Raw genomic sequence first — 21,493 nt, forward strand, 5'->3', positions numbered from 1 at the left:
CTTTAGAATGGACTGGTTGGATCTCCTTGCAGTCCAAGGGACTCTCAAGAGTCTTCTCCAACACCACAGTTCAAAAGCATCGATTCTGCGGCACTCAGCTTTCTTCACCATCCAACTCTCACATCCATACATGACCACTGGAAAAACCATAGCCTTGACTAGATGGACTTTTGTTGGCAAAGTAATGTCTCTGCTTTTAAATATGTTATCTAGGTTGGCCATAACCTTCCTTCCAAGGAGTAAGCGTCTTTTAATTTCATGGCTACAATCACCATCAGCAGTGATTTTGGAGCCCCCCAAAATAAAGTCTGACACTGTTTCCACTGTCTCCCCATCTATTTCCCATGAAGTGATGGGACCAGATGCCATGATCTTAGTTTTCTGAACGTTGAGCTTTAAGCCAACTTTTTCATTCTCCTCTCTCACTTTCATCAAGAGGCTCTTTAGTTCTTCTTCACTTTCTGCCATAAGGGTGGTGTCATCCGCATATCTGAGGTTACTGACATTTTTCCCGGCAATCTTGATTCCAGCTTGTGCTTCTTCCAGCCCAGCATTTCTCATGAGGTACTCTGAATATAAGTTAAATAAGCAGGGTGACAATATACAGCCTTGATGTACTCCTTTTCCTATTTGGAACCAGTCTGTTGTTCCAAGTCCAGTTCTAACTGTTGCTTCCTGATCTGCATACAGGTTTCTCAAGAGACAGGTCAGATGGTCTGGTACTCCCATCTCTTTCAGAATTTTCCAGTTTATTGTGATCCACACAGTCAAACGCTTTGGCATAGTCAATAAAGCAGGAATAGATGTTTTTCTGGAACTCTCTTGCTTTTTCAATGATCCAGTGGATGTTGGCAATTTGATCTCTGGTTCCTCTGCCTTTTCTAAAACCAGCTTGAACATCTGGAAGTTCACGGTTCACATATTGCTGAAGCCTGGCTTGGAGAATTTTGAGCATTACTTTACTAGCATGTGAGATGAGTGCAATTGTGCGGTAGTTTGAGCATTCTTTGGCATTGCCTTTCTTTGGGATTGGAATGAAAATTGACCTTTTCCAGTCCTGTGGCCTCTGCTGAGTTTTCCAAATTTGCTGGCATATTGAGTGCAGCACTTTCACAGCATCATCTTTTAGGATTTGAAATAGCTCAACTGGAATTCCATCACCTCCACTAGCTTTGTTCGTAGTGATGCTTTCTAAGGCCCACTTGACTTCACATTCCAGGATGTCTGGCTCTAGGTGAGTGATCACACCATCATGATTATCTGGGTCGTGAAGATCTTTTTTGTACAGTTCTTCTGTGTATTCCTGCCACCTCTTCTTAAGATCTTCTGCTTCTGTTAGGTCCATACCATTTCTGTCCTTTATCGAACCCATCCTTGCATGAAATGTTCCCTTGGTATCTCTAATTTTCTTGAAGAGATCTCTAGTCTTTCCTATTCTGTTGTTTTCCTCTATTTCTTTGCATTGATCGCTGAGGAAGGCTTTCTTATCTCTCCTTGCTATTCTTTGGAACTCTGCATTCAGATGGGAATATCTTTCCTTTTCTCCTTTGCTTTTCGCTTCTCTTCTTTTCCCAGCTATTTGTAAGGCCTCCTTAGACAGCCATTTTGCTTTTTTGCATTTCTTTTCCATGGGGATGGTCTTGATCCCTGTCTCCTGTACAATGTCCCGAACCTCTGTCCATAGTTCATCAGGCACTCTGTCTATCAGATCTAGTCCCTTAGATCTATTTATCACTTCCACTGTATAATCATAAGGGATTTGATTTAGGTCACACCTGAATGGTCTAGTGGTTTTCCCTACTTTTCTTCTATTTAAGTCTGAATTTGGCAATAAGGAGTTCATGATCTGAGCCACAGTCAGCTCCTGGTCTTGTTTTTGCTGACTGTATAGAGCTTCTCCATCTTTGGCTGCAAAGAATATAATCAATCTGATTTCAGTGTTGACCATCTGGTGATGTCCATGTGTACAGTCTTCTCTTGTGTTGTTGGAAGAGGGTGTTTGCTATGACCAGTGCGTTCTCTTGGCAAAACTCTATTAGCCTTTGCCCTGCTTCATTCTGTGCTCCAAGGCCAAATTTGCCTGTTACGCCAGGTGTTTCCTGACTTCCTACTTTTGCATTCCAGTCCCCTATAATGGCCGAGAGGAGCTAGCCCGCGCCCGAGGCCGGGGGCGGCCACCGAGAGGAGTTACCCCAGGTCCAAGGGGCAGCGGCTGTGTGGGCACAGGAGGGCCGAGAGGAGTTACTCCACATTTAAGGTCAGGAGGGGCCGTCGTGAGTAGATACCCCTTGTCCAAGGTAAGGAGCAGCAGCTGCACTTTGCTGGAGCAGCCGTGAAGAGATACCCCACGTCCAAGGTAGGAGAAACCCAAGTAAGACGGCAGGTGTTGCAAGAGGGCATCAGAGAGCAGACACATTGAAACTATAATCACAGAAAACTAGCCAATCTGATTACACGGACCACAGCCTTGTCTATCTCAATGAAACTAAGCCATGCCATGTGGGGCCACCCAAGACAGAGGGGTCATGGTGGAGAGGTCTGACAGAATGTGGTCCACTGGAGAAGGGCATGGCAAACCACTTCAATATTCTTGCCTTGAGAACCCCATGAACAGCATGAAAAGGCAAAAAGATAGGACACTGAAAGATGAACTCCCCAGGTCGGTAGGTGCCCAATATGCTAATGGAGATCAGTGGAGAAATAACTCCAGAAAGAATGATGGGATGGAGCCAAAGCAAAAACAACACCCAGCTGTGGATGTGACTGGTGATAGAAGCAAAGTCCGATGCTGTAAAGAGCAATATTGCATAGGAACCTGGAATGTTAGGTCCATGAATCAAGGCAAATTGGAAGTGGTCAAACAGGAGATGGCAAGAGTGAACGTCGACATTCTAGGAATCAGCGAACTAAGATGGACTGGAATGGGTGAATTTAACTCAGATGACCATTGTATCTACTACTGTGGGCAGGTATCCCTTAGAAGAAATGGAGTAGCCATCATGGTCAACAAAAGAGTCCAAAATGCAGTACTTGGATGCAATCTCAAAAACGACAGAATGATCTCTGTTTGTTTCCAAGGCAAACCATTCAATATCACGGTAATCCAAGTCTATGCCCCGACCAGTAACGCTGAAGAAGCTGAACTTGAACGGTTCTATGAAGACCTACAAGACCTTTTAGAACTAACACCCAAAAAAAGAAGTCACCGCACTGCAACTAGAGAGTAGCCTCCTGCTCACCTAACTAAAGAAAGTCCTTGCACAGCAACGAAGACCCAGCATAGCCATAAATAAATAAATAAAATTATTTTAAAAAATAAATAAAAAGTTTTAAAGAAAAGTTTTAGGGACTACCCTGCTGGTCCAGTGGTTGAGCATCCATGCTTCCACTGCAGAGGGAAATGGGTTCAATTTCTGGTTGGGGAACTAGGATCCTGCATACCATAATGTGCAGCCAAAAATAGTAATGTTTTAGCTTTCATATACCACTCCTACACTCTCTCTTCTTCCTCCAACATCTCAATAAAAATTATGTCAGTAATCAGTATTGAATACTGTAATCAATACATTATTTTAAGCATGTAAACATTGTTCACAACTAAATCATATGCTGTTACCAGGGCTTCCTTTCTCATACACTTTGTTTTCCTTTTAGGTTAACTGTATTATGTTTGTATTTCCACATGCCTCTTACCAATTCTTCCACGATAACCAAACACCAAACTCCTGTTGACTCATTCAAACATTTGTTTTCTAAAAACTGTTGACCATTCTCATCTATTGTGTCTCTGCCTATTCTCTTCACAGGTTTACGCATCTTAAAATCCATTATGATTATTCTAGTAAGCTTTCAAAAAGTAGTTTAAATGTATGTTTAATCTGCCAGGTTTAGCCAGAAATTAAATATATCCTACTATGGATTTTGACTTTATCAATTTTTTAAGGAAAAGGCACATTACTATCATTATTATCTAGTATTTCATCAATTCTAAGGTGCATAGTTTGCTCACATTTTATCATTCTTAAAAGTGGGATGCATCTTATTATCAGTTATATATGCTGCTTAATTGGTAGCTTTTTTCTCTTAGCAGTACTTAAAATACTAGTGCATGTTACAACTTATGGCATCTTAGAATTGATGAGATGCATGAGACAGTCTCACCATCAAAATATGATACAAAAAAATCAACCAAAATTAAGTGAGGGAAAAATTTTAGTATTATTTTCCAAAAGGCACAATTGTTTACCTAGTCAATCATAAAATCACCTGAGCTGCTGTGCACTGCTGGGAATGTAAAATGGTACAGCTGCTATGGAAAACAATGCGGCAGTTCCTCAAAAAATTAAAAATAGAATTACCATATGATCCAGCCATTGATCATGATTCTGGGGATATTAAAGGCAGAATTTTGAAGAGACATTTACATAACCATATTCATAACAGAATTATTCATAATAGCCAAGAGGTAAAAGCAACCCAAATGTCCATCCACAGATGAATAAACAAAATGTGATATACACATACAATGGTATATTATTATTCAGCTTTAATAACATGAATAAGCCTGAAGGACATTATGCTAAATAAAATAAGCAAGTCACAAAAGACAAATAATGTATGATTCCACTTACATGAGATATCTAAAGTAGTCAAGTTCACAGAAAGTAGAACGGGAGTTGCCATAAGTAGGGGAGAGAAAAATGAGTTGTTTAATGGATAGAATTTTAGTTTTGCAAGAGGAAAAAGTTCTGGAGATGTAGTGCATAATGAAGTGAATTTAACACTACTGAATTGCACATTTTTAAATGATTGAGAGTAAAAAAAAAATTACCAACTTATAAATATATACAGTCTATTGTGTCAACTATACCTCAATAAAGCTGTTTAAAAAGCTGAAGAAACAGGAGAGTTCAAAAAGTTTTGGGGTATGAGACACTGATAGAAAAACAAAAGCTTTTCTATCTCTCCACCTAAATGTTTTGCTCTGTTGTTGTTGTTTAGTTGCTAACTTGTGTCCAACTCTTTGTGACCCCATGGACTATACAGCCCACCAGGCTTCTCTGTCCATGGGATTTCCCAGCCAAGAATACTGGAGTGGGGGTTTCCATTTCCTTCTCCAGAGGATTTTCCTGACCCAGGGGATCAAACCTCTGTCTATACTGGCAGGTGGATTCTTTACCACTGAGCTACCAGGGAAGCCAGCCCTACTTCTGCTTTACAGTTTTATAATTCAAAAAGTAATTTCACAAGCTCTGCTTTGTTTAAAGTTTGATACTGATTTAAAAAAAAAGTGAAGTACTACTATTACCCTTTAACAGATCATAAAACAGATCTTAACAAAGCTATGTTAAGTATTTACCCAATGGAGAGCTTGTACTTGAACCAGATATTCTGACTTCTAGAAAATAATTTTTCTACTCCAACAACACAAAGAAAAAATATTCCATTCATAACTGTAATAAAAATATAAAATACTTGGGAATTAATTTAAAGGGGTATATGTGATCTGATGGCTCAGATGGTAAAGAATCTGCCTGCAAGGCAGGAGACCTAGGTTACACACACACACACACACACACACACACACACACACACACTGGAATATTACTGAGCCATAAAAAAGAATGAAATAGTGACATTTGCAGCAACATAGGCAGACCTAGAGATCATGATACTAAGCAAAGTAAGTCAGAAAAAGACAAATGCCATATGACATCACTTGTATGTAGAATCTAAAATACAACACAAATAAACGTATCTGTTAAACAGAAAACACACTCACAGACATAGAGAATAGATCTGCAGTCACCAAGGGGGAAGAAGGATTGGGGAAGGGAAGAATTGGGAGTTTGGGATTAGCAGATGCAAACTATCACATATAGGATGAATAGTATTATATAGCAATGGGATCTACATTCAATAGCCTGTGATAAACCATAATGGAAAAGAATATGAAAAAGAACATGTGTATACACACAAATGTGTAACTGAATCACTTTGTTGTACAGTAGAAATTAACATAATTATAAATCAACACTGCAATAAAGTGAATTTTTTTAAAAATATGCTCAATATCGCTAATTATTAGAGAAATACAAATCAAAACTGCAATAAGATATCACCTCACAATGGTCAGAATAGCCATCATTAAAAAGCCTACAAATAAGAAATGCTGGAGAGGGTGTGGAGAAAAACAAACCCTCGTATACTGTTGGTAGGAATGTAAATTGGTGCAGCTACTGAGGAAAGTAGCTACACCAATTTTGGTGGGGGTTCCAAAATCACTGCAGATGGTGACGTGACTGCAGCCATGAAATTAAAAGACGCTTACTCCTTAGAAGGAAAGCTATGACCAACCTAGACAGCACATTAAAAAGCAGAGACATTACTTTGCCAACAAAGTTCCATCTAGTCAAAGCTATGGTTTTTCCAGTAGTCATGGATGGATGTGAGGGTTGGACTATAAAGAAAGCTGAGCACCGAAGAATTGATGCTTTTCAACTGTGGTGTTGGAGAAGACTCTTGAGAGTCCCTTGGACTGCAAGGAGATCCAACCAGTCCATCCTAAAGGAAATCAGTCCTGAATATTCACTGGAAGGACTGATGCTGAAGCTGAAACTCCAATACTTTGGCCATCTGATGCAAAGAACCTACTCACTGGAAAAGACCCTGATGCTGGGAGAGATTGAAGGCAGGAGAAGAAGGGGATGAAACGGTTGGATGACATTACCAACTCAATGGGCATGAGTTTGAGTAAACTCCAGGGTTTGGTGATGGACAGGAAGGCCTGGCATGCTGCAGTTCATGGGGTCACAAAGAGTCGGATATGGCTGAGCAAATGAACTGAACTGAACTGGATTGTGGAAACCAGTATGGAGGTTCATCATAAAACTGAAAGTAGAGCAGAGTTACCATACAATCCAAAAATTCCATTCCTGGCCATATATATGGAGAAAACTAATTCAAAAAGATACAAGAACCCCAATGTTCACTGCAGTACTATTTATAAGCGCCAAGTCATGGAAGCAACCTAGATGTCCATGGATAGATGAATGGATTAAGAACGTGTGTGTGTGTGAGATACAGTATTATTCAGCCATAAAAAATAATGAAATAATGCCACTTGTAGCAACATGGCTGGACCTAGAGATTATCATATTAAGTGAAGTCAGGCAGAGAAAAACAAATATCATATGATATAGTTTATATGTGGAATCTAAAATATAATACGAATGAACTTCTTTAAAAAACAGAAACAGGGGACTTTCCTGGTAGTCCAGTGGTTAAGACTCCATGCTCCCAATACAGGGGGCACGTGTTTGATCCCTGGTCAGGGAACTAAGATCCCACATGCTTACCAAAGGGGAAAGTGCGGGGGGGCAAATTAGGAGTTTAAGATTAACAGATACACACTACTATATACAAAATAGGTAATTAACAAGGACCTACTATTTAGCACAGGGAACTGTATTCAATATCTTGCAATAAACCATAATGGAAAAGACTATGGAAAAGCATATATATATGTATATATATACACATATATATGAATCATTCTGCTGTACAGCAGAAACTAATACAACATTGCAAATCAACTATACTTCAATAATTTTTTAAGAAAAAGATGGAATAAGTAACAACAGGAAAACAAAGCTAAAAAGAGGTGAAAGTGGTTGCCTATGAGAGGAAAGAAGTGGGAATAACTAATATTTTTCATAATAACCTGTGTAGAACTATTTGATGCTTTAAGCTCTATGGATGTATAGTTTTGATGAAAATTTTTTAAATTTACTATTTTTAACTGAAGGATAATTGCTTTATTATGTTGGTCTCTGCCATATATCAGCATGAATCAACCATAGGTAATACATATGTCTCCTCCCTCTTGAACCTCCCTCCCATCTCCCACCCCATTCCACCCCTCTAGGTTGTCACAAAGCCCCAGTTTGAGTTCTTGAGCCATACAGCAAATTACCGCTGGGAATCTATTTTACATATGGTAGTGTATATGTTTCCATGCCACTCTCTTCAGTCATCCCACTCTTTTCTTCTCCTTCTGCCTCCCATTCCCATAAGTCCGTTTCTCTCTGTCTGCACCTCCATTACTGCCCTGCAATTAGGCTCATCAGTACCATCTTCCTAGATTCCATATATATATACATTAATATATGATACTTGTTTTTCTTTCTGACTTACTTCACTCTGTATAATAGGCTCTAGAGTCATCTACCTCATTAGCACTGACTCAAATACATTCCTTTCCATGGCTGAGTAATATTCCATTGTATATATGTAGCACAGCTTCTTTATCCATTCATCTGTCGATGGACATCTAGGTTGCTTCCACGTCCTAGCTACTGCAAATAGCGCTGCAATGAACATTGGGGTACACACGCCTTTTTCAATTATGGTTTTTCTCAGGGTAATGGGATTGTTGGGTCATATGGTAGTTTTATTCTTAGTTTTTAAAGGAATCTCCATACTGTCTGATGAAGATCTTTTTGAAAAAGTACATAGCCCCATAATTTTCATTTGCTATTGCTTTAAAAAATAATAATAAATACATTTTGAACTCCAGGATATCCCCCTCTTAAACTTATCTTTTGTGAAATGCAACAGAACATTTTACAAATTTAACTAAAATCCAGGAGGCAAAACATCTTACTCAAGGATTCACACAGGATTGGCAAATGACCACTATATACAAACAGAAAAAGAAATTAGGCCTCTTCAGAGAGATCAATTTACCTACCTGATGAAAGAAGTACGTAACAGCAAGGTCATTGTCATTTAAGAGGATTTCTTCTTCTGTTGTAAAAAGCCACTTTCGAATGGTCAAGCAGGTACCTGGCACAGCTGATGTGTAATTCTGGACGTAGAGTTTATGGGGAAATTCATTAGGTGCCAGCTTACGCACTAGAGAGAAGACAAAACAAAGCAAGCCATAGTGAGAAGACATAAAAGACATTTCCTCAGTATGAACTGTATAAAGCAGACAAGAATGGAGTTGATCATTAACCAGGACATCAGCTGAGACTGTCAAGGTGCTCTGCTTTGGGACCACAAAATATCCATTTGTCTAGCCAAATCTATGCCTTCTAATATGACTGGCCAGTTGAGCCTCAAGCTAACTGAAATCTATCACCTGAATGACACGCCCTTCAGTTAACATGCTGACTCTGCGGACAGCACCTACTCTAAAGCCAGTTAAAATATCTGATCCTTTATTGGGCAAGTTATGGCAATGACCACTGAACCTCTTTAAGGCAAGTCTCCCCTTTTATCCAGCTATAATGCATTTTATTTACTTATGGTGCTTTTATTGTTAAGAGCTGAAAGGCTCTCCCTATTCCCTCACAAATATAAGACATTCATCAAAGTGAAAAGTGTCTTCTGGGTAGCATTATTTCCTATTCCTAACAATGCTCAAGCAAGATAAAACACTACCACTTTTAATTTCTATACTGTTTCTCTTGAAAAAGGCTGAGTTCTTTCTCTTGATGTTTACTGTCTTTATAACACTGCAAAAGAGAGATTTAGTATTTTTCATTTTATTTGCTAACTGAAGCTTATGCAGTGGAAGCGACAAATAGATTCAAGGCATTAGATCTGATAGACAGAGTGTCTGAAGAACTATGGATGGAGGCTCGTGACATTGTACAGGAGGCAGTGATCAAGACAATCCCCCCAAAAAGAAAGGCAAAATGGTTGTCTGAGGAGGCCTTACAAACAGCTATGAAAAGAAGAGAAGCAAAAGGCAAAGGAGAAAAGGAAAGATATGCTCATTTGAATGCAGAGTTCCAAAGAATAGCAAGGAGAGATAAGAAAGCTTTCCTCAGAGATCAATGCAAAGAAATAAGAGGAAAATAACAGAATGGGAAAGACTAGAGATCTCTTCAAGAAAATGAGAGATACCAAGGGAACATTTCATGCAAAGATGGGCTCAATAAAGGACAGAAATGGTATGGACCTAACAGAAGCAGAAGATATTAAGAACAGGTGGCAACAATACAAGAACTATATAAAAAAGATCTTCACGACCCAGATAATCATGATGGTGTGATCACTCACCTAGAGCCAGACATCCTGGAATGCAAAGTCAAGCGGGCTTTAGGAAGCATCACTACGAACAAAGCTAATGGAGGTGATGGAATTCCAGTTGAGCTATTTCAAATCCTAAAAGATGATGCTGTGAAAGTGCTGCACTCAATATGCCAGCAAATTTGGAAAACTCAGCAGTGGCCACAGGACTTCCAATCCCAAAGAAAGGCAATGCCACAGAATGCTCAGACTATCACAAAATTGCACTCATCTCACATGCTAGCAAAGTAATGCTCAAAATTCTCCAAGCCAGGCTTCAATGGTACGTGAACTATGAACTTCCAGATATTCAAGCTGGATTTAGAAAAGGCAGAGGAACCAGAGATCAAATTGCCAACACCCACTGGATCATCGAAAAAGCGAGAAAGTTCCAGAAAAACATAGTCTACTTCTGCTTTATTGACTATGCCAAAGCCTTTGACCGTGTGGATCACAACAAAATGTGGAAAATTCTTCAAGAGATGGGAATTCCAGACCACCTGACCTGCCTCCTGAGAACCCTGGATGCAGGTCAGGAAGCAACAGTTAGAACTGGACATGGAACAACAGACTGGTTCCAAATCAGGAAAGAAGAACATCAAGGCTGTCTATTGTCACCCTGTTTATTTAACTTATATGCAGAGTACATCATGAGAAATGCTGGACTGGATGAAGCACAAGCTGGAATCAAGATTTTGCCAGGAGAAATATCAATAACCTCAGATATGCAGATGACACCACCCTTATGGCAGAAAGCAAGGAAGAACTAGAGTCTCTTGATCAAAGTGAAAGAGGAAAGTGAAAAAGTTGTCTTAAAACTTAACATTCAGAAACCTAAGATCATGGCATCCGGTCCCATCACTTCATCGCAAATAGATGGGGAAACAATGGAAACAGTGATAGACTTTATTTTGTTGGGCTCTAAAATCACTGCAGATGGTGGCTAGAGCCATGAAATTAAAAGACACTTACTCTTTGGAAGGATAGTTATGACCAACCTAGACAGCTTATTAAAAAGCAGAAACATTACTTTGCCAACAAAGGTCCATCTAGTCAAAACTATGGTTTTTCCAGTAGTCATGGATGGATGTGAGAGTTGGACTATAAAGAAAGCTGAGTGCCGAAGAATTAATGCTTTTCATCTGTGGTGCTGGAGAAGACTCTTGAGAGTCCCTTGAACTGCAAGGAGATCCAACCAGTCCATCCTAAAGGAAATCAGTCCTGAGTATTCACTGGAAGGACTGATGTTGAAGCTGAAACTCCAATACTTTGGCCACCTTATGCGAAGAGTTGACTCGTTGGAAAAGACCCTGATGATGGGAAAGATTAAAGGCAGGAGGAGAAGGAGATGACAGAGGATGAGATGGTTGGATGGTACCACCAACTCAATGGACATGAGTTTGAGTAACCTCCAGGAACTGGTGATCGACAGGGAGGCCTGGGGTGCTGCAGTTCATGGGGTCGCAAAGAGTTGGACATGACTGAGTGACTAAACTGAACTGAACTGAAAAGAAGGATAAGATTAGAATCCAAGTGTCCTGGTTCCTTAGCAATCCTTTGCAACATTTATATCTGCCTATTAGACTACAGAGAGTTGGGAAGACAATAAATAATTGAGAAATAGCTGCTTTAGGGGGAATCAAAGTTGTTCTACCTTGACCTGGGATGTCAGGGCGATTCAAATCTCCCAAACTCTCTCCCTTTCCAGAATGGGGAAATTCTGGTCTATCGATATTATCTGTTGTTTCTGGCCTTACCCCTATATATACGTATGATGTGGAAAAAACCCATAAACCATTGGAAATCTGTCATTTAAAGAGAGCCTTCCGACTTCCTCCCCTCAATGAAACTGTCCCTAGCTTTTATAAACTAATATGTAAGAGAAAATCTGTCACCATGCAATAAAACTTCCTAGGAAAAGGATACCTGTTTACACAGAAACTTAAATACATGCATTAAAGCAAAGCCTTTTAATCAGTGTATCTCTAACTCCTGAAAACAAAAAGCTATTCTTAAAAATCTACAAAAAGCATAAAGAACACTAAAGCAAGTTGTAGTTAAATAAAATCTCCTCTTTTTAATGTGGTTTCATCAGAATATATTAATTTTGAATCGCTGATTTTAAAAAATCTCATGAAAATATCTGCTTCAGTGCTGGGTGCAAGTAATCAACACTGACAGAAGAGGAAAAAGGTGATCAGATACCTAGACTTGGGCTTAATGGGATTTGTCCTGTCTGCTTGTTAAAAACAGTTCCAATTAGTGGGACTGCCCTGTGTCGTCAATATCTTCTTCTCTAGGCCAACAGTTTCAATCTGACAGCTTCTGAGATGTTCGGCACATTAGTATTAGAAAAAAATATTCCCAAACTTAGTATCAGTCACTGGCACTTACCAAAGGAATGATTGATCACTTCAAATAAGGCAAAGTAATTCACTGTCGTACTGTCCATGCCAACCTTTGCTGCAATTGCCTAAAGTGTAAACAAAATAGATTAGTTTTAGGGAAACTAATCAGTTTCATGGGGCTGGGAAAAGATAGGTGTATGCATGAGAAGCAGGGAGAAGAGAAGGGTCTTGGGTCTTACTATCTTGGTTTCATATAAACTAAATCCATGGTCCATAGCTACTCTTCTTTGTATGTACGTATACATACATGCATATACATGCACAAAATAAAAGGGTAAAAATACCTACAGTATTTGACCCAAATAGCTATGATCTCTAAATACGAATTTTAAAGCTGATTAATAGTCTCTCCTTAAATATCAGCTTTGCTCTCTGAAATATAACTTCATCTCATAAGGGTCTTTTTTTAACAGCACTTAACAAGACATGTGCTTCGCAAGGACAGATTTTAAGAGGAAAATAAATTCTTACAAATGTCTAGTCTTACACATTCAGCCTATATTTTAACACAGGCTGTTACCATAAAAGATCTATATCTTTGGTTCTTGAGCTTAAAATACTGGTTATCAATTTTGTTCATACTTCACAAATTATTCTTGTTTACTTTTCAGATAATCCATGTCTCATGCTTGGGACCTCCATTTCCTAAGAATTATTGTCATTCTTATCCACATGAAAAAAGCAAAACGTTGGAACAACAAAGACATTTTGAACAAGCATCAGTCCTTCTCTCTAGAAACTAAGGTCCTAACATGACAAATAAAAAGAAACTGAAAGATCCATATGCAGATAAAAGAAAACTGAAATTACATACAAACAACAACAAAACATAAAGGAAAAAACACAAACTAGCAGTATCAAAATTCCTTTTCAAGGTCAATCCCAAAATGTATAAATAAGGTGTTAATTAAACAAGAAAAAACTGTTGAGTATTAGTGTCTCAGTAAACGAAACATAAGTATATCCTTCTTCCCAGATCTGCTCACAAAGCAGACCTAGGGTCATCCCTGATGTGAGGTAGAAACTGGAGACTGTAAGTGTTCTAAGTTACAATTCTACACTGCATCAGACAGAAACTGATATCTTCTCAGGGTTTAGAAAATGGCTTATAGCTAGAAGTCTCAGTAATCCGGTAAGGAGAGAACTAAAAAAAAAAAAAAATTAGACCTTTGTAGAGAAATATTGAAAACAAAACATCAATAAGCTATATAAAATTAATGTTTCCTTGTAATCAATCTACCATTTTCTAATTTCTGAAATACCTCAGATCCTGTACATATCCTTTGCCATGGTATACAGTAAATGTTTGGGGGATAATTTATTTGCTACAAAGTAGAAATAAGCACTAATATCCAGAAACTTGCTAGTCTCTCTGAAAACCTGTATCAAATCAAGATTAACGACCAAAGAAAAGGCCTAAAAGAAACTATTATACCCAGCACCTGGATCATGATCTTTAAATACCATTCCTCACTGAAAGGAAACAGTACTCCTTGGGGAAATGGCTGATTCTAGATCTAGTATAGGAAATATACAAAGATGAGCCCAGAGAATCTTGTTGTACCAAAAAGCAAGGATGTTATCATAAACAAATGAGTTGCACCAAAAAAACCCACAGGAGCAGACATGAAGGAGCTTCCATTGACCAAAGACAGAACAATGTGAGCACCAGAAAGAATATTGCTTTTGATTAAATCATACTGAGTGTATCTAAAAACCCACATGATACTAAAAAAAAAATCTCAATGGACATCACTGGAATCAATAAGGGCACCATTTCTTTATACCACAAACTGGCAATAAAAGAGAAGAATTAAGTATTTATCCCCACTTCCCTAGAAAGTGTATTTCAGGATATCAAATAGCCTTAGTTGATAAGGGAACATTCTTATAGAAGAATTCTAGTTAATAAATGTGAAGACATGAGAGAATTGGAAAATCAGCATTTTGTAACCCTTAATACAATCACTGGTTACAACAGCAATCATCAGTGAAAAACTCAATGAATAAAAAAAATCGGTGAAGTAAACAATGGAGATATCAAGTTATTACCACCTAAACCTACTAATTAATCAGTTAAAGTGGATAACCAGATATTGTATTTCTCTGTTGAGAAGTAATACGAAGTATATAGCACAAATTATGAAGTATTCTTAACAGAAAAGCTGAATCTAATTGAGCCTCTAGAGCAAAATTCCATTTACAGAAAATATAAGGAAACAGAAATGACATAAATAGACAAAAGAAACAAATGGGTAAATTCAGAATGTGGAACATACCACAGGACACAGACCCAATTTCTGCAATAAAGCAAATAATCTGGGGGGAAAAGCTGGGGAAGGGAATGAAAGGAAATATCACATGAGGACCTTGTTTAGATCCAGATTTTAACAAACCAACTGTAAAGAATCATTTTTAGACAACTGGGAAAACCTGACTATGGATTTGTTATTAGTTAATACCACGCAAGTAGTTAATTTTTTAGGTTTGATAATGGTTTTGTGATTATATAAGAAGAATGTCCATATTTTTTAGAGATGCATACAGGTCCAATAACATGCAATTTGTCTCAAAATATTTAAACAAAGGAAAAGGAAAACTGGATATATAACACAAATGTGGCAAAATCTTGAGGATTATTAAATATGAATGATTAGAACATGGAACTTCATGGTACTATTCTATTTTCATGTACATTATAAAGTTTTTACAATTAAAAAGAGGGGGTACTAACCAATACAACCTAAGATATTTATTGCCTTTCTTTTAAGGAAGACAAAGTACTTTCAAATTAATAATAATTAACATCAACAGTAGCAGTTAATATTTAATAAATTTATTACATGCCAGATACTCCAAGCACTTTATATGTATTAACTCATTTAATCTATCTTTCTCAGTTTTAAACCAACCAATGTCAAGTCTACTTGTTCAAGTTTAATTTACCTGATATACTTGGTCTGTAGTACTATTCTTTTTAACCCTGACTGTAACTGTCGTTCCATCTGGTAATGCTACTCTCAGCTCTACATCGGACACACCATTGTAATTCTGGGGAAAAGACAGAAAAAGAATTAATTAAAAAAAAATTATGACCCAGTATATCTTCACTCTCCTTGCAACATGCTAGCTAAACAACAACCTAAACTTGTGACCAGAAAGAAAATGAGTTTCAATGAAAAGAGGAAAAAAGACATCTTATGAATCAATACATTTACATTTTATAAGTCAGTCATAAAGCTGACTTTCAGCTGCAGCAAAAGTTAACCTTTAAGAGGAACAGGAAGGAAAGAAATACATTAAACTCAGTGTGCTCATATCCAAAACAGAAAGCTTGTGTGAAGCCGTCTAGGTCAAACACAGACGAGATTTTTGGCTTACTTTCAAACATTCAGAACTCACAAATGAGAAAAGAAAACAACTGAAAGCAGCAGTTTCAACAAATATTCTCTAATTTTAAATGGTCAGGCATGGGCTTCCCTGGTAGCTCAATGGTAAAGAATCCACCTGCCAGTGCAGGAGACACAGGTTTGATCCTGGGTTGGGAAGATTCCCTGGAGGAGGAAATGGCAACCCACTCCAGTATTCTTGCAGGGAAATCCCATGGACAGAGCAGCCTGGTGGGCTACAGTCCATGGGGTCACAAAGAGTTGGACCAACTAAGCAACTGAACAACAACAATATCTGACTGGCTCAAGTGGAATTCTAAGTTCCTTTCCGGACTCTGAAATAATCACCACACCTTTGAAAGGAAAAATTGATGAAACTCAGGAATCTGCATTAGTCTGATGTACAATTTTCTTCAAGTAAAGAGTAAACAATTCTTATCCTCCTTAATTCAAAAGTCCTTTTCTCTTACTGCTTTTGATAAATTTACACATTCCTCTAACAAACTGTGACCTTGTAATTTTTACTACAGAGAAACAACTATTTAGGAACAAATACCACTTTTAAAAAAGTAAAATTGCCTAAAATCATCCTAAGCATTATTTTGTTATAAGCCCTTGTCTGCAAGAACTTATAATCCAGTTGGGAAAATAAAATATATACATATAAAATAACCAATGAATAACATACTAGTACAGTTGCATTACACAGTCATTCGTCTATTCAATTAGTATTTATTAAGCACCTACAGTATGTTTGACATTGTGCTAAGGCACTGGGAATATAAAGATGATCAAGATTTAGCTCTTGTTCTGAAGATCTAATGTACAGCATGGTGATCATAGTTAACAATACTATTTCGTATATCTTAAATTTGCTAAGGGGAAGATCAGAAGTGAAGAAAGGAAGGAAGGGAAGATGGAAGGATGGAAGGAAGAAAAGAACAAGAAAGAAGGGAGCAAATAGTAATGAGGTGATAAATGTTAACTTGATTATGGTGATCATTTCACAATTTATACAGATATCAAAACATCAAGTCATACACCTTAATATATACAATTCCTATTTGACAATTATATGTCAAAAAGCTGAAAAGAAAATAATTAAGATTTAGCTCTTACCTACATGTAGCTCATACTCTAGTAAAGTAAAATTATGAAGTGATAACCTGACTATATGTATAAAAAATTAGAGAATGAGATAGCAACAAGGTGATAATTAAGTGGTACTGACTGCAGAAGTTCTTCGTGGAATAGAAAATTAATGACTTGAGCATCAGGGAAGGGATCAAAGAGCAGGTGGACCTAACACTAGGACATGAAGGATAAGCAGAACACGTAAAAAAGGAAGTTGAAAAATTAGTCATTTGGAGAATTTATGGCAATTCAATCCAGAATCAATAACTTCAATTTTCCCCACAAGGAGCCAAGAGGGAAATAGTCACTGTAGTGGGTATTCACCTACCTCATCTGATTCTGATAGAAATTCCTGCATGATGTCACTTTCGCCAATGACTCGTATTGAGCACACTATAGAAAACAAAGATACAATCTGGCATGAGGCCCTAAAATTAAGAATATATAGTCAAGAACATATCAAGATTTAAATATAAATCATCAGTAACAGGCAATGCTGAAGTAGTATGCCATCCATGACACATGGTATTTTAAGCACAACAAACATTTATATATGAAGCAGAACTGAGGAACAATAGGATGTACAAAGATACAGCTTTCTAAAAACATTAAACATAGACAAACGAAGTCACTCATAAAAGAGAAATAAAAGTTTAGTAAATCCAACTTTGCTGGCTTGCGTTAATAAGCCAGAGAATAGAGCAATAGTACGGACATTAGGAATGTATCAAACACACAATTAAAATACAAAGAAAAATATCTGTTTGGCATAGGAGAAGGTCAGTAAGAGAATCATTAACATTTAAAGCCACTTTGGAAAAAAAGGGGTAATCAAGCATTAAGCTGAGTACCTCTTCTCATCTCACTAAGCTTAACTTCAAAACAACTATAACTGAAAAGAGAGAGAGAAAGGGAAAAGGAAGGGAAGGAAAACAGGCAGGTAGGTAGGCAATCATCTAAGAGAGTCAATTTCCTAACATTCTCAAGGGGATAATAAATTACACCGCTGATTTTACTTCATTTTATTAAAAAAAAATTGTACTCCTTTTCATTTCCCAAGGGCTGTGTTTAGAGGCCATTCCACGTTAGAGAAGTTAAAAATAGATGAAGTTTAACTACCTTCTATGGAGGAAATGGTTTTTCTTCAGGGAAAGCTCTCTACCAAAGTTTTAAAAAATTAAACTAGGTCAATCAGTTCTTCTACAAGGACACAGGATTACTAAATACCACATAAGACCATTATTCTATTAAATGAGTATTTTAAAGAAAAGACTATTGTGTGCCTAGCAAATTATATAACTCTATAATATATCAAAGCAAGGTCTCTTCTCTGAGCCACAAACTGAACCATCATATTTAGGAGATCTGTGTCATTTCTCCCTGCCTTTCTAGACAAATGAATGTCTCAGCTGCCACATCCAAAGATTCCTAATGTCTTGTTTGCAAGTCCTGAGATACTAATAACAAGTTAGTTTTAATATTTCTACCTATAACCTGCTAAGAACAAGGGGACTTTAGCTTACTTACAACTCAGCAAACCTGTCCAAAAGGAATAAGGGATTTTCAAGTAGGCTATGTCAGTAAACCAAGAATCATTTTCATAACAATGTCTTAAATACCTAGCTTCCAAATAAATTTAGCATGTTGAGTGTGTATCTGTTTGCTGGCAAATAACATAACCCTATAAATAAAGGTCCTTAATGCATAAAAAAATAATTATGCATTTTTTTATTGTTGTTAAGTGTTCAGTGAGTCAATAATATAGGCTATTAACTGCTGTACTGAACAGTTCAGTGTTGGCTTTAATGCTCAGATCAATCAACATCTATAGCCAGAAATGTGACTTTCACTATTGAGGAAACTTAGCTATGCAGCTTAGGAGCCACAACATACTATCTCGACCTTATGTTTACTCAAGATAATAGAGTTTAATAGGCTGGCTTACCTTTTTCTAGATATTCTTCCAACCCCCGACGTCGGGCATCTAATTGCTGTTCTGATAAAGAGAATGGCCACTTCCCTGGAAGTCGGGGAAATGTAAAGTTGGCAAACTCTCTCTTCAGGTTCTGGTGTAAGATAGCAAACTCCCGGTACCGCTTAGAACACAGCTGCCTCCCTGCCATGTAAACATTGTAGACCTGGTGAGAGGGAAGAACAAAAAAGAGCCTACTTACTACATATTAAATCACAGAATCACCTAGAGTCAGGCTCAGATTAACACGGGTTAGGTCGGAGAAGGCAATGGCAGCCCACTCCAGTACTCTTGCCTGGAGAATCCCATGGACAGAGGAGCCTGGGAGGCTGCAGTCCATGGGGTTGCAAAGAGTTGGACACGACTGAGCGACTTCACTTTCACTTTTCACTTTCATGCCTTGGAGAAGGAAATGGCAACCCACTCCAGTGTTCTTGCCTGGAGAATCCCAGGGACAGGGGAGCCTGATGGGCTGCCGTCTATGGGGTCACACAGAGTCGGACACAACTGAAGCGACTTAGCAGCAGCAGCAACAGCTATATTTCTCTATATACTTAACAGAGAATTTATGTTCAAGGTCACCATAAAACAAGATTTACTTTTAATAAACATGCCAGAAATTGTATGTAAAAAAGACAGATACTGCCTTCAAGGGGCCCATGATCTTATTTTTGCTATTACAATTACCTCCAGCACACTGTTTTAAATATCTTTGGAGGCAATTATCAGTTTTTATTTTCAGAAAGTTAAAAATCATTCAAAGCCAATGTGAATGAACAAGCAAGCAAAGAGAGAGATGTAAAAGGTTAGAATTGATCATAAAGCAAAGTGACTGACATTTGTGTGTGAACCACATTTCCAAAGAAAAGGCCTAAAAAATGATGCAAGCAATATTGGTATTTTTGCTACCAAAAAGATCATTTTTGCCACCAAAAAGATAGTTTATGCCAAAGCTCCTTTTTAAAATCAGATGTCCCTAGTTTTGGTCTTCTCCTTTCCAACATTAAAACAGAGTTAACAAAAAGCTAAAGAATAAATGTACTCTAGGGACCTCCTCATAATAATAAACAGTTAATAATCCTCATAAAGAAGTAGACAGATTTTTGTCTATTGTTCACAGATGCATGCCAAGCTTCTAGAATAGGGCCTGGCACACGGTAGGCACTCAGTAAATATTTGATGAAGAAATGAATGTATACATGTGCAATTCTTAGATATGTGTCCTCATAAAGCAAAGTGGTGGGATACATGATCCAAAAATATCAAGTAAGTAACTTTGTAGTCTCAGAATATATCAAATTACGCAGAGACGGGAAAATTAGTCCCAAATCACACTTACTGGCTTAGCAAAAATCACTCAAAAATTTAAATGTGCACAAAACAGGTCATCTACTCGTGTAATCAAGACTTAGTTACTGAACATAGAACAGTCTGGTGGTTGCTAAGAGGGAAGGGGTTGGGGGAGGGATGGGAGAAGGAGGCTGGGGTTACCAGATGTAAGCTTTTATACACAGAACAGATGAACAACAAGGTCCTACTGTACAGCATAGAGAACTATATTCAATATCCTATGATAAACCATAATGGAAAAGAATATAAAAAAGAAAGTATATATATATATATATGTATATATGTATACAAAAAAGAATATATTCTTATAAAATATATATATATAACTTTGTTGTACAGATGCAGTTAACACAATTACTCTAAATCAACTATACTTCAATTTAATAAATAAAGACTTAGTCACTGAGAATGTATACACCAAAGCATTTCCTTCCATCTCAAGAAGAATCTTTTCCATGCTTCTATGATTTAAGAACGTATAAATTAGATGCAACAATAATTTAGTCATTCAAAACTCCTCTCTCACAACTCTCCTCCTATGATCCTCCCCTAAGCAAAGCCTCTAACTACTATCAGTGTCCAGGGATGAATACGATCCTGATCAACGAGTTTTCTTCTTGTAATTATCACTCAAATTTGTAACCGATTGTAATGAATCACACATAATACCAAGTATTCCCATCACTGCCTTCTAAAGACTATGACTACATTTCCCCAATGATGATCACTTGAGTGATCTCAAGTCTAACAAAACATTTCTTAGGGTAGAAAGAACCCTAAAACTTAAGAGTCCTTTGTGACAATTTCAACCCTAAAATTTCAGTTTCTCATAAGGTGAGAACAGTAACATCAAAAAGCCTCTCACCACCCACCTCTTCCCACTTAAATGTGAAGTCAAAGGGAACAGAACTATAAATAGGACGCCTGACAGTACAGTAATACATTCATGCAGGTAGGAATGGCTTCCACAAAAGCCAAACCATTTTTAAATGAGCAGTGCTTAGCAAACGAAAAACATACAAAAAGATATTACAACAGTGATGCTTTGTTCTTCATTTGTCCTTAAAATTAACCTATGATCCATTAGTATTCATTTCGCTGATTTGGACACACTCATTTGCAAAGAAAATGACTGATTCCCTGCTGAATCAGCTCGTGAA

General features: G+C 37.5%; 1 protein-coding gene across 5 annotated transcripts in view; it reads right to left on the bottom strand.

Annotated features, from left to right (window-relative positions):
* SNX27 (sorting nexin 27) overlaps positions 1-21,493 on the bottom strand; it is an 81,215-nt gene that overhangs the window by 15,957 nt on the left and 43,765 nt on the right. For 4 of the 5 annotated variants that reach the window (XM_081490881.1, XM_081490880.1, XM_081490879.1 and 1 more), the window contains 5 exons: positions 18,957-19,149; positions 17,340-17,404; positions 15,435-15,539; positions 12,475-12,553; positions 8,753-8,916 (listed from right to left, as the gene is read on the bottom strand). In XM_081490881.1, the coding sequence (XP_081347007.1) occupies positions 8,753-8,916; positions 12,475-12,553; positions 15,435-15,539; positions 17,340-17,404; positions 18,957-19,149 (606 nt within the window). Of the gene's footprint in view, positions 1-8,752; positions 8,917-12,474; positions 12,554-15,434; positions 15,540-17,339; positions 17,405-18,956; positions 19,150-21,198; positions 21,208-21,493 lie in introns of those variants that run through there. The other variant, XM_081490882.1, reaches the window with a different exon arrangement.

This window comes from Giraffa tippelskirchi, chromosome 5 (assembly GCF_054371585.1).
Source record: "Giraffa tippelskirchi isolate mGirTip1 chromosome 5, T2T-mGirTip1v1.2.pri, whole genome shotgun sequence".
Classification (NCBI taxonomy): Eukaryota; Metazoa; Chordata; class Mammalia; order Artiodactyla; family Giraffidae; genus Giraffa; species Giraffa tippelskirchi.